This window comes from Balaenoptera physalus (assembly GCF_965194825.1).
Source record: "Balaenoptera physalus genome assembly, chromosome: 8".
Taxonomy (NCBI): domain Eukaryota; kingdom Metazoa; phylum Chordata; class Mammalia; order Artiodactyla; family Balaenopteridae; genus Balaenoptera; species Balaenoptera physalus.
Genome location: NC_138887.1, coordinates 19,340,026 through 19,353,374, shown reverse-complemented (window position 1 = coordinate 19,353,374; position 13,349 = coordinate 19,340,026). Strand labels below are relative to the sequence as shown.

General features: G+C 39.4%; 1 protein-coding gene and 1 long non-coding RNA gene across 4 annotated transcripts in view; one reads left to right on the top strand and one right to left on the bottom strand.

The window, feature by feature from the left end:
* LOC309666314 overlaps positions 1-13,349 on the top strand; it is a 1,163,838-nt gene that overhangs the window by 108,775 nt on the left and 1,041,714 nt on the right. The gene's annotated exons all lie outside the window — the stretch shown is intronic.
* RELN (reelin) overlaps positions 1-13,349 on the bottom strand; it is a 528,909-nt gene that overhangs the window by 363,636 nt on the left and 151,924 nt on the right. For all 3 annotated transcript variants that reach the window (XM_082473379.1, XM_082473378.1, XM_082473380.1), the window contains exon 3: positions 4,849-4,984. In XM_082473379.1, coding sequence (XP_082329505.1) covers positions 4,849-4,984 — 136 coding nt within the window. The remainder of the gene's footprint in view (positions 1-4,848; positions 4,985-13,349) is intronic.

Sequence of the window (13,349 nt, the reverse complement as noted above, 5' to 3'; positions counted from 1 at the left end):
TGGCTATTTCCTCTCCCATGTTAGGGAAGTTTTCGACTATAATCTCTTCAAATATTTTCTCATGTCCTTTCTCTCTCTCTTTTCCCTCTGGGATCCCTATAATGCGAATGTTGTTGCGTTTAATGTTGTCCCAGAGGTCTCTTAGGCTGTCTTCATTTCTTTTCATTCTTTTTTCTTTATTCTGTTCCCCAGCAGTGAATTCCACCATTCTGTCTTCCAGGTCACTTATCCATTCTTCTGCCTCAGTTATTCTGCTATTGATTCTTTCTACTGTAGTTTTCATTTCAGTTATTGTTTTGTTCATCTCTGTTTGTTTGTTCTTTAATTCTTCTGGGTCTTTGTTAAACATTTCTTGCATCTTCTCAATCTTTGCCTCCATTTTTTCCCTGAGGTCCTGGGTCATCTCCACTATCATTATTCTGAATTCTTTTTCTGGAAGACTGCCTATCTCCATTTCATTTAGTTGTTTTTCTGGGGTTTTATCTTGTTCCTTCGTCTGGTACATAGCCCTCTGCCTTTTCATCTTGTCTATCTTTCTGTGAATGTGGTTTTTGTTCCACAGGCTGCAGGATTGTAGTTCGTCTGGCTTCTGCTGTCTGCCCTCTGGTGGATGAGGCTACCTAAGAGACTTGTGCAAGTTTCCTGATGGGAGGGACTGGTGGTGGGTAGAGCTGACTGTTGCTCTGGTGGGTAGAGCTCAGTAAAACTTTAATCCGCTTGTCTCATGATGGGTGGGGCTGGGTTCCCTCCCTGTTGGTTGTTTGGCCTGAGGTGACCCAACACTGGAGCCTACCCGGGCTCTTTGTTGGGGCTAATGGTGGACTCTGGCAGGGCTCACACCGAGGAGTAATTACCAGAACTTCTGCTGCCAGTGTCCTTGTCTCTTGGTGAGCCACAGCTGTCCTCCCCTCTGCAGGAGACCCTCCAACACTAGCAGGTAGGTCTGGTTCAGTCTCCCCTGGGGCCACTGCTCCTTCCCCTGGGTCCCGATGCGCACACTACTTTGTGTGTGCCCTCCAAGAGTGGAGTCTCTGTTTCCCCGAGTCTTGTCGAAGTCCTGCAATCAAATCCCGCTAGCCTTCAAAGTCTGATTCTCTAGGAATTCCTCCTCCCGTTGCCGGACCCCCAGGTTGGGAAGCCTGACGTGTGGCTCAGAACCTTCACTCCAGTGGGTGGACTTCTGTGGTATAAGTGTTCTCCCGTTTGTGAGTCACCCACCCAGCAGTTATGGGATTTGATTTTATTGTGATAGCACCCCTCCTACCGTGTCATTTTGGCTTCTCCTTTGTCTTTGCATGTGGGGTATCTTTTTCGGTGAGTTCCAGTGTTTTCCTGTCGATGACTGTTCAGCAGTTAGTTGTGATTCCAGTGTTTTCGAAAGAGGGAGTGAGAGCATGTCCTTCTACTCTGCCATCTTGAACCAATGTCCAGTTCCTTGGTTATTTATCAGCATCTTCCAATTTTGTTTTTGGTTTGGGGAGTCCCTGATTTGAGGCTGATCATCTCTGAAGATTCTGGACTTCCTGCAAAGCTGAGGACTAGATCCAGGACTCTGCATGCTCATAACAACCCTTTTCAGGAAATTATTACTAACCTTATTTAATGGGTGGGAAAATTAAGTCTCAGATTCACTTGGCCCATACCATGTATTTTGAGGGCACCCCCAAAAAAATACCTACATTATTTATCAGAAGAGAATACAATTTGATATCGCAGGAACAGTGAGGCCATCAGCCATCAAATATCATTTTAAAACAGGTTAAATGAAAAACTATATCTATTTGGAAATAGGCAGTTCTGTATTGCTGGCATAGATTTAATTTGTGTTCTTTCAAAAAATAATTCTTATTTTAAATGAAGAAGTTATGCATGGCAAGAATTTAAATTACCCTAACAAGTGCCAACATGAGTAAGATAAAGCATGCCAAAAGAGAGAGTCAGAGCTTACTATTAAACTAAAGAAAAAGACAACATTGTACTTCAGATACAGCTGGCCCTCCATATACCTGGATTTTGCTTCCATGGTGGGTTGAATCTCTGGATGCAGAAACCACAGATACAGGGGGTCTGCTGTACCATGCCATTTCATATAAGGGACTTGAGCATACGTGGGAGGTCCTAGAACCAATAACCCCCACCTTCCCTGTATACAGAATTCAAAGGGCATTTTCTGTGAATTCTATGTATAAGTCCTTGAACCAACTGTGGAGGAATCACGAAGAAATAGGAGTTTGTCCTTATCCAATCTAATCTAATAGAAAAGGCAAGAAATTAACTCAAATAAATATAGAGTAAAATATAGTCAGCATTATAATAGAGTTACAAGCAAAATGTGACAATACACATCACTTCTGTTGCTGATGTCTTAGAAGCTTTACAGAAGATTTTTTAAGAATGCCAGCTTGAAGAAAGAATAGGAATTTAACAATTGAATTTGAGAGAATAAAGCGTTCTAGGCTAAGGGAAAAGCATGGAGAAAGAGAGAAAGTCATGGAATGTTTAGGGAATTGTGGGAAGTACTGCCAATTTGTGCCCATCAGGAGGTGCAGGCTATGGGAGACAAGAGAACATGATAAACAGCAAGATTTGGAAGAATCTTGAAACCAATGCCAAAGGGCTGGCCTTTAGAAGGAAGTCTTAGGATATCCAAGTTTTGAGCACTTGTGCCTTAGTAAGATTAACTGGACAACAATGTGCAAGATGGACTGTATGGGAAATAGGCTGGAGGTGAACAGACCAGTTAGGAAGCTACTACAATCATCTTAGCAAGAGGTACTGGAAGGAAAGGGTTCAAGTGTGAAAAACTTTCTGAGGGAGAAAATGATGAGATTAAATGTCAACCACCTGGGTGGGATGAATCGCACGTTTGCAGCCTGAGTAACCCAGAGCAGTGGTCCCCAACCATCTTGGCCCCAAGGACTGGTTTTGTGGAAGACACGGGGTGAGGGGGGGTGGGGAGATGGTTCAGGCGGTATTCAAGTGATGGGGAGTGATGGGGAGCAGCAGAGAAAGCTTCGCTCCTTGCCCACTGCTCACCTCCTGCTGTGCAGACTGGTTCCTAACAGGCCGCTATCGGTCTGCGGACTGGGGGAAGTTGGGGACCCGTGACCCAGAGGATAGGCAGAGAGAGTATATAATCAGTGACGTGATATAAACCCTTGACATTCAACTGTGTATTACTAAGGGAGAAGAAAAGGTAGTGGTAAATTTTGGAGTATGCAGGTCTTATGGGATTTTGTTGTCTGAGTAGAAGGTTGGAATAGAACACTATTCAAGATGAATTCCAGCTCTATTTCACCTGACTGCCCATAGAATAGCTGTTTCTGAACTGCCTTTGACCTTGTTCCATTGGCCTACTCGTCCATTCAAGAAATATTTAGTAAATGCTTACTGTGTGTGCAGGGACTGTACTAGACAACTGGGGCAAATCAGTGAACAAAATAGAAATGCATTCTTGCCTTCAAGGAACTTGCATTTCAGCAGGAACAGTCACACAATAAATAACATACATAATTAAATAAATGAAGTATATCATGTGTTAGAAGTGAACAAAGGGCTATGGGGGAAAAAAGAGATGACTAAGAAAGATGAGGAGCAGTGATTGTAAGGAAAGGGTAGGGGCATAGTCTATATTAAGAGATGTCACAAGTCAGAGACTTTGAACCGTAGTTCAGAGTTTATCTAAGGATGCTGTTGGGACATTGCTCACTACATTTCCCTGTTTCCTCTTAATGAAAGCATAGGAGAGATTCAGTAGGTTTCTATAGACTTCTGACTTCTTACCACCATGAATCAGCTAACTGATCACATTTTCCTCTTGGCACTAGTGGCTAGAAAGTTAAAAGCTTAATCTCTAATCTGTGGTCTTCTTCTATACCATGTATGGAGCCTCACAGCATTTTTTTGTACCTGTTTTCATCTTATTTTCTGAATATCATTTTCCTATTGCCTTGATTTCTTCACATACTTTTATCTTATTGTGTATTTTAATCAGCTAAAATCCAATATAGATCTCCTGAGGTATAAATAAATATGCAAAAATAAACTGCTAAAATTACTTTTTTTTTTTTTTTTTATTACAGTTTTGGCCTCTTTTGACACTAAAATGAGAGGCTTTAATTAAGGTTAAATCTGCTAAAATAATAATTTAAATAGTGACTGTATATGTAACCTCATGAGAGGTATATTTGTAACCTAGCAGGACCCTATGGGGCCTTCCCAGGACAGACCACCCCAGGTCCTACACCTGCCTCTTACTTGTAGAAAAACTTTAGCCTCCTAGGCCTTCCCTGAGTGCCAAAGCATAAATTTAATCAGAGAAGTAAGAAAATGCAGAAACAAAGGCAAACAGCCAAGCAAGACAAAATTATAATAGTTTAGTCAAGGACCTTTAGTTCCTCCTCAAAGGCTATAGATAATATTCTGAGCCATGTCCTCTGAGCTGCTGTGCAGATACTGAAACCCCCACCAGGTGGTTAACTGTATGCTGCCCACAAATACCTTGACCCCAGACCAGTTGGAACCAGAGGTTGATAATACCGACTCCTGATTACCTCACCATCAACCAATCAGAAGAATGTCCATGAGCTGATCACGTACCCCACAACCCTCTCCCTCACCCTGTCTTTAAAAAACCTTTCCCTGAAAGCCACTGCGGAGTTCAGGTCTTTTGAGCACTAGCTGCCTGGACTCCTTGTTTGGTGCCCTGATATAAACACTGTACTTCCCTTCACCACAAGCTGGTGTCCGTCCATAGATTGGCTTTACTGTGTGCAGGCAAGTGGACCCAAGTTTGGTTTGATAACACATTTGCCTTCTGTACCAGTCACAGACATTTTGGGTACTTACATGAAATTCACACAGCCTGTGCCAGCAGGTGGAGCAATCCAGACGAAGCTGAGGTTGGTTGTGGGCAGATGACTCACATGAGAGGCCACCACACTGCACATAAACTGGTTACCAAACTGGTGGTCAGACATGATCCCTGACAAACAGAAAGGAAGGGAAGTTGTTATAAAAACAATAAAACAAAGTCCGTATCATGGCATAATAATATTTTCTGGACATTTTTCTTTTATGTTAAGATTCAACATGCTGTTTGGCTTCCCCATAAGTTATGCAAGTTTCCACTTCCTATTGTCAGAAGGAAATGAATCGTTTAAAACATTATTGTTAAGGAGCAATCTACTAAATTATTGCTATAGTATTTGCTTCATTTTGATTTTGTTGACTGGTCTTTGCCCATCAACAAAGACCACCAGGAACACGGTATAACAAGGTTGGATTTATTGGAAGTGTTTGCAGCAATGGAGACCAAATACTATTGGGAACTTGGAGGTATCTCAGTATGAGGATGTTAGGAAGAGTTTGTTAAAATATTTGGGCTTGTGTTAGGTTATTTTAGAGAGTAGGGTGATCAAGCTGGCCCAGGAATTTCCCGATTGTAGTACTGAAAGTCCTGCATCCTGGGGACCCCCTCAGTCTTGCTGGGGAGGTTCCAGGTAAAGGTGGTTTTGCTTCTGGATTTGGTACTATCAGAAAGTGGGAGCAATTTTATCACTGAGTATCTTAATTTTTATCTATGAGACATGAGGAATGGAGTAGGGCTAAAGCTGAGATCGATAAAAAAGCAGCGGCAGTCACGTTAGCATGGAGAGGGGATGTTGGTCATTTTTGTGGTTTGCACCATCTTCTTGCTTTTGTCTGTGTTCAGGCATGATTACCAGGTGATCTTGTTTTTGTCTCAAACCACAACTGTCTCAGAGTGGATGACCTATGAAACTGCTCATGTTCAACACAAGAACATCATGGCCTAGCTGAGTACCAAGTCAGCTCCCAGCTGAGCTATCAGGAGATGCTTTTTTTCTTTTTTAATAAGGTGATTCTCTTATGTTTACCTCAGATATAAAATATTAATAGATAACTCAACACTAAGAAAATGAATAACTTGATTTTTTAAAATAGGCAAAAGATCTCACCAAAAAAGATATATAGATGGCAAATAAGCATACGAAAAGATGTTCAACATCATATGTCATTAGAGAATTGCAAATTAAAACAATGAAATGCCACTACACACCTAATATTCAACCAAAGTCCAAAACACTGACAATTCCAAACGCTGGTAAGGATGTGGAACTATAGTAACTCTTATTCATTGCTGGTGAGAATGCAAAATGGTATAGCCATTTTGGAAGACAGTTTGGTGTTTTCTTACAAAAATAAACATACTCTTACCACAAAATCCAGAAATCAGACTCCTTGGTATTCACTCAAATAAACTGAAAATTTATGTCCACTCAAAAACCTGCATGTGGATGTATATAGCAGTTTTATTCATAACTGTCAAAACTTGGAAACAACCAAGATATCCTTTATTAAGTGCATGGATAAACTGGTACATCCAAACAATAGAATATTTTTCAGAGTTAAAAGGAAATGAGCTATCAAGCCATGAAAAGACATGAATAAGTAAGTGCATAGTACTAAATGAAAGAAGCCAATATGAAAGAACTACATGCTGTATGATTCCAACTATGTGACATTCTAGAAAAGGTAAAATTATGGAGACAGTGGTTGCCAGGGGTTAGGAGGGAAGGAGGGAGGTATGAATAGGCAGAGCACAGAGGATTTGTAGGTCAGTGAAACTCTTCTTTATAATATTGCAATGGTGAATACACAACACCAAGAATGAAACCTAATGTAAAGTATGGACTTTGAGTGACAATGATGTGTCAGTGTAGGTTCATCTGCTGTAACAAAGATATCACTGTGGTGCAGGATGCCTGGGAGGTTGGGGGGTGGGGTGGGTGGTATATGGAAAAACGTTTTACTCAATTTTGCTGTGACCTAAAACTGCTCTAAAAATAAAATTTATTAATTAAAAAAAAACATTGCCAGGAGTGGGTAGTTAAATAAAAAATTAATTTGTTGGCATTGTGAACTTGGGCAAATGGCTTACTCTGAGATCCAGTTTGCCTGTCTTTAAAATGAAAACACATGTCCACTCCATCCTAAAGTTACTGTGAGAATTAAATGACTCAATACATATGGCAGCATCTGGTACAGTATCCCTGTATTGGGATAGGTGCCCTGCCTACATGTCATCACAGCAGTTCACACATTGCTCCATCATACCCTGGACCATCTCTCCAGGGAGTCTATGAGGGACTAGGTCTTTAATCTTTATATTTCAAGCGACTATCACAATGTCTGGCACATCACAGATACTCAAGAAATATTTTCTAAATAAATACAAGAATAATTTAACTATAAAAATAAAAGACAATATAAATTATACATGTTACATCAACTAATGAGATAGAATCTTCTAGAATAGCAAGTTGTTCAGAATAGGTAATACTGGCCAAAGAAATAGAAGAACAAGTCTATATTTTGACATATCCTAATGATGCTACTTTTCTCAAGTATATATGTATATATATATAGGTATTTTTTAACCTGTATCTTGAGACAAAAGGATGAAAGTCATCAAGCCAGAGAAACCACAAGGTTAGAGAGGATGACAGACTCCAGACTCCCAAGGAAATCACAGAGTGCTGAAGGAGACTCAGTAGCCGTGACTCGGGAATTGCCACTCCCCTCTAGTCGGGCATAAAGCAGGGATCCAGTGTATGGAAAATGATACCTATGCAGGAGTCAGCCTGGCCAAAAAGGAAAGCAAAAGTTCCAGCCACAATCATGTGGGAATGGAAATGAATCCAACAAAATAACATTTCAGGGTCTCAGAGTCTTGGTAACAGAATTCATGTTCAAATATCTCCTCACTCCTCAAGCTCCTCTTAGAAAGTGAGTCATGTCTAGACTGCATATTACTTGACAGAATTTTATAAGGTAGCTATAGAGTTGCAACTGCCTCGTGCCTTACCCTGGGCAAATACCCTACAGGATGACATTCTTGCAATCCAACCATCTAGCACAGCAGTTCTCCAACTTGGCTACACAGCAGCATCACCCAAAGAGATTGAATAAATACTGGTTTCCAGACATTCTGAGTGAACCAGCAGAAAAAAACAGTATCCCTGTGTTGCATCAAACATTGGGTTAGGCCCTATGGGGGTACACAGAAGAAATATAGGACATTGTCCCTACCTTGAAATGACTTCAGCTGGGACGAGAAAACTGGAATAAACATTATAAATAGAACAACTAGAAAATAAGTAAGTGCTAACTGGGTGGTATTTGCGAAAAATACAAAAGCGGAGAGAAAAGAGTGATTAATGTGGACAATTATAATAATGACAACTAATGTTTATTGAGCACTTACTATGGCCTGACATTATTCTAAGCGTTTCATGAATATTTACTTGTTTAAGGCTCTTAACAATCCTATGCAGTAGGAGCTGTTATTTTCTCTATTTTACCCATGAGGAAACTAATATGATGAAGATAAAAACTCGCTTACAGTTATACAGCAAGGGCAGTATAAGCCTCGATTCAAACAAGCATCCTTGCTGCACAGTCAGAAATGGCACTGTAGACAACAAGGTCCTACTGTGTAGGGAACTATATTCAATATCTTATAGTAAACTATAATAGAAAAAGAAAAAAATGACTTTGTTGAAGAGGGAGACTGGAATTGAGTTTTGAGGGAAAAACTAAGATTTCCCATATTTGTTTTTATGTACATGAGGCAGGAGAGTATAAGCACGAGATCGTACCCTCAGCTCTGTCACCCGCTGCTGCATGACCTTGGTCAGGATGCTCCCTCTCAAGCTTCAGTTCCAACATCTATAAACTGCTGGTCCATGATCTCTAAGACTCCTTTCAGTGCCTTAGCTCTCTGAGTACAATTTAAATGAACAGAAGGAAGATGGGAGGACAGTTCACAAAGGCAGACATGATGAGCAGAGGTGCGCATAGAAAATGAGAACGAGGAGGAGAGCAGTCAGCGTCAGCTTCCAGTGTTCTGTGAAACACAATTTACTGCATCTGCCACAGTGATCTTCTTAATGGCTTTTGTGTCATGAAAGACATATACCATCTAATATATGTGATTTGGAAACCTATTCTTGGATAACTTTAATTTGAATTTGATAATGAATTTAAATTTATGAAGGTGCTTTCCCTTGCTGCATGCTGGATAATAGGATATATATATTGAGTTTTAATATTACTTGAAAAAGGGAAAATCAGATCTATGATAAAAGAATTTAATTACACTGTGTATCTCAGGGAGATATATACATATAAAATGTATATGTGTGTAGTGTATCTATAATAAAGATTTTATTTTCATTGTTGTGGCTATGTGTAAACTTTCATACAAAATTTTTTTTCTGTGGTATTTCTTCCCCCGAAAAAGAAGCTATTCTTTTCCAAGAGAACTGGACTATGAGAGAAAGAAAGCACTTTCATCTCACTTTGGATGAAAAAGTAAAGGGTATCCTTCAATCTGTGAGGTTCTATGAGACCAATAACTGTCCTGACAGATTTTAGAGCATTTATGTTATAGATACATTTTCCTTTTGAATATTGTGTGCACACATTTGAAAAACAGGAATATTGACAATCTAGCTATAATTTCTGTATCAAGAAATAACCAAGGTAACTTTTTAATATAACTCTTCCTTTGACCAAGTATGAGTGTTTTAAATCCATTAAATTCTTCAAACCATTGGATATCTAATTTAAAATTATCTAGCATCTGTCTTCTTAATCAAAGTTGTGGTTAAAGGATAGGAATATGCCAGAGTTCCCTTGATCCACATTATACTTCTGCAAGATTTGGCTCACAATGTCTTTAATTGTTCTAAAGTTGCTTCCATGATCCCTTTTAAGACAGTGATACTCATTTCTGTGCCTTCTGGGATGTCATCTTCCTTGACAAGTCTTCAGTTATTTTAAGTTCGTGACTAAACCTTGTATGAACTCCATTTTCCCTCAGGAATACTCTTCTATGCTTTTAATGTGCATACCTTGAGTCTTCAGAACTTTAACTAGAATTTCTATGATTCCCCCATTTTGAGAATAAAATGTACACATCCTCATAAAAATGTAGGCTATTTGCTTCCAAGAAACACCCTGAAGATGTTATTACCAAAAATAACCAATGTACTAGGAAAATTACACATTCATGTTGGTTTTATTCTATATTTTATAGATTAAAGACGTGGATTACTCAAATCAGTTCAGTTTTTAATTTGCCATAGTTAGTGTTAAAGTGGGTAGAAGCATGTCCTGGTTTTTCCATGTGATTCAAGAACTAAGACATCTGTGGATGGGATATCATGAAATAAAGGGAAAGTACATTAAGATTATAGATTTTTGGTTTGTGATAAATGTAACCTTCATATATAAAAATTTTGAAATCTTAAATATTTTATTGTTTCAAACACTTTCAGAAAGTATGGCAGAATATTTTGTCAGGAAGTTTATTGAATTCATTACCTTATGTCTGTATAAAAGTGTAAGAACAGACAAATATTTAAGATGATTTCTGTTTCCTTTTATTTTCATCATTTTCTCTTTGTTTCAAAGGGATATCTAAAGGCTTACATCAGTTAATAAAAAGTAGACTGTTCTGAAAATGTAGTCTGGAAAGTTAGTGTTATATTTTAAGTGAAGAGAGAAAGTGAATTATGGAGTTCCTTTATGTCATTCTTTAATCTTTTCATTTGATTCAAATACGAATAACTGTTTACTTGCAGAATTTGACTTGTCTATTATTTGCCTTCTTTGCTAGGTCAATGTACACAAATATTTCAACAAAGCTAAACATGATTTTATATGCTGAAAAGTAATCACCGAACTTCCTGAAAACATACTTATTGCAGCTTATCTGTGAGGTACCAGCCTGATGAAAATGGATATGAAAATAATAGCTTTCAAGTAGTGGTACAAGTTAATGAAAAGTATGGGCACCCACACTCACACATATGCACTGGGTATATTTAACTTTTAAAGCATTGATTTGAAGGCATTTGGTTTCAGATTTAGGTCTAGAAGGAAAAAAGTACGAAAACCTTTTAAAAATCTTTCTGGAATTGTATGTCTATGGGTATACATTAGAAACGTATGAGGATGCATGCTATTCCCATACGTCTTGTTGGTTATACACAAAGAGCTTCTTCTAAGTCAACCTGATTCTTTCCTCACTCATGCAGTTACAAAGGTGAGAATTCTTGCTTTTGCCTTCCCTCTCCATCCCTCTTCCAGCACTACTGTTTATCAAATGCCCTCTCTGTGCCAGGTGTTTTCCCCATGTTATTACCTTACTACTATTATAGAGGCAATAGAGGGGAAAGCTTGAGAGCACAGACCCTGGAGGCAGTCTGCCTGGGTTCACGTCTTTGCTCCACTACCAAGGAATTGTGGAATTTTGGGCAGGTTACTGAAACTCTGTTCCTCACTTTCCTCTCCAGGAAAATGGAGATGATAATAATAGGGTGGCTCTGAAGATTAGATGAATATATGCACATAGTTAGCACTATATGTGTTAGCTGTTACTATCATTCCCACTTTAGAGATAAATGAGAATTATCAAGAACCGGTGGATTTAAGTGACTTTCCAACACTTAAACAAGTGTTGATAACAGAGCTAGTGAACAGCACTGGAACACAGAGCCATCTTCTATCTTACACTGTCCACTGGCTTCCTCCCTCCTTGTGTCCATAAGAGGCAGTACCTCAATTCCGGGACAGGCCCCTGTGTCGATCCAACCTAAATCCAAATCCAGTGATGAGATGCAAACCATCTGAGAGTGAGCATGAAGAGGGCCCCTGCTCTAGGAACAAGCTCAGGTGCTGTCCTCCCCTGCTTCCAACCCTCTCTCTCCAAAGATGTTAATTTCTTATCAGACAGTTTTTGGATAACCTTTGTCCTCTTGCTAGACACATCCCTGAGTTAGGTACAGACGTGAGTGAGACATCTTTAGGTCAAAAGTGCTCCCCTAAGGGGCGAAGCCATCCAGTTACACTTAGGCCTATGTGGCCACTGAGTTTGACAGAGCAGCATCCTTTCCAAAGATCTATGTAAAGTCTGCACTGTATTTAACTGAAGCTCTCTGATCCACTGTTTCAAAGCATATCTCTGCTGCCTTTCCTCCTAACACTGCATACTCTGCCTCCCCTCTTAAAAGCTGCTTGGTGGTAGATAATCTCTACACATTGTCTGCCCCCAGCCTTTCCAAACTAACTGCACCATGCTGGCTATGTGTCCAGAACTATACTCCCCTCCTTCTCATTGCTGCACTTGACTGAATCTGGATTTCCCCACACTTGGTCCTCACTTCATATTGCATTCTTCTATATTCAAGTCTCATGAGCGTTGGTCTAGTAGGTGGAAACTAAGTTACATGCCTTCACCCTAGAAAGAAAGTATGAAAATTCTATTTTGGGATGGTGGTACTAACAATATGGGAAACTGTATAGAAATGGTCGTCAATCAGAGATGGCTTATGTCTACTTCAGAGGGCAATTTCAAAGTCTATAAAGTTCTGGATTTCTTGATCCAAAAATAGCTAAAATAACTGATAGTCTTAAAAGACCACAGCTTTTAGGACTATTTCCATGAAACTATACATTGAGTTCTTTACCCTTGACCTTGAACAGGCTTTCTGTCACAGGAAAAGTACTGCTCATAGCAGTCAATCTATGTGATGGACAGGAGCAAAAGCTCCCCATACCCTTCCTGCACAGCCTAATAGATTTCCCCAAAAGTCACACAAGGAGAGAAGATGTGCCTCTGGTTTCTGACTCCAAATGGTGTAAATCTGGAATAAATGACAGAGTTCCTACTAAAGGAGGAACATCAATGAGCCAGCATAATATTTATTATCTCAGCTAAAGTACACTACCTACCTAGTCTTGGAGTCACTCCAATCAATCATCAACTCTTTCTGATGTTACCTCAAAATTTTTTCAGCTGTGTCCCCTCTTGCCTACCCTTCCCACCATGGCTTTATTTCAGGCTTTCATTATCTCTTTTTTTGACCAGTGCCAATAGCTCCCAAATTGGTCTCTGTATTCAGTTTTGCCTCCTCAGGTTAATTCTCACTACAGGTATCTTTCTAAAATGCAAATCTGATTTTTATCATTCTACTGATTTAAATCCTTCAGTGCAATCCAAACTTGACAAAATTAGTCCTAAGTACTTCAACATGAAATTCTGTCCTCTATCTAACTGGGCTCATCTATTATGACCCTTACTCAAACTTCATACTCTATCAAAACCAAACTGAATATAGTTGTATGTACTTATCTCTGGCTTTGCTCCTGTTCTTTCTGCCTAGACCAGGGGTCAGCAAACTATGACCTACTGGTCAAATCTGGACTATGGCCTGTTTTTGTACAACCACTGAACTAAGAATAGTTTTACATTTTGAAAA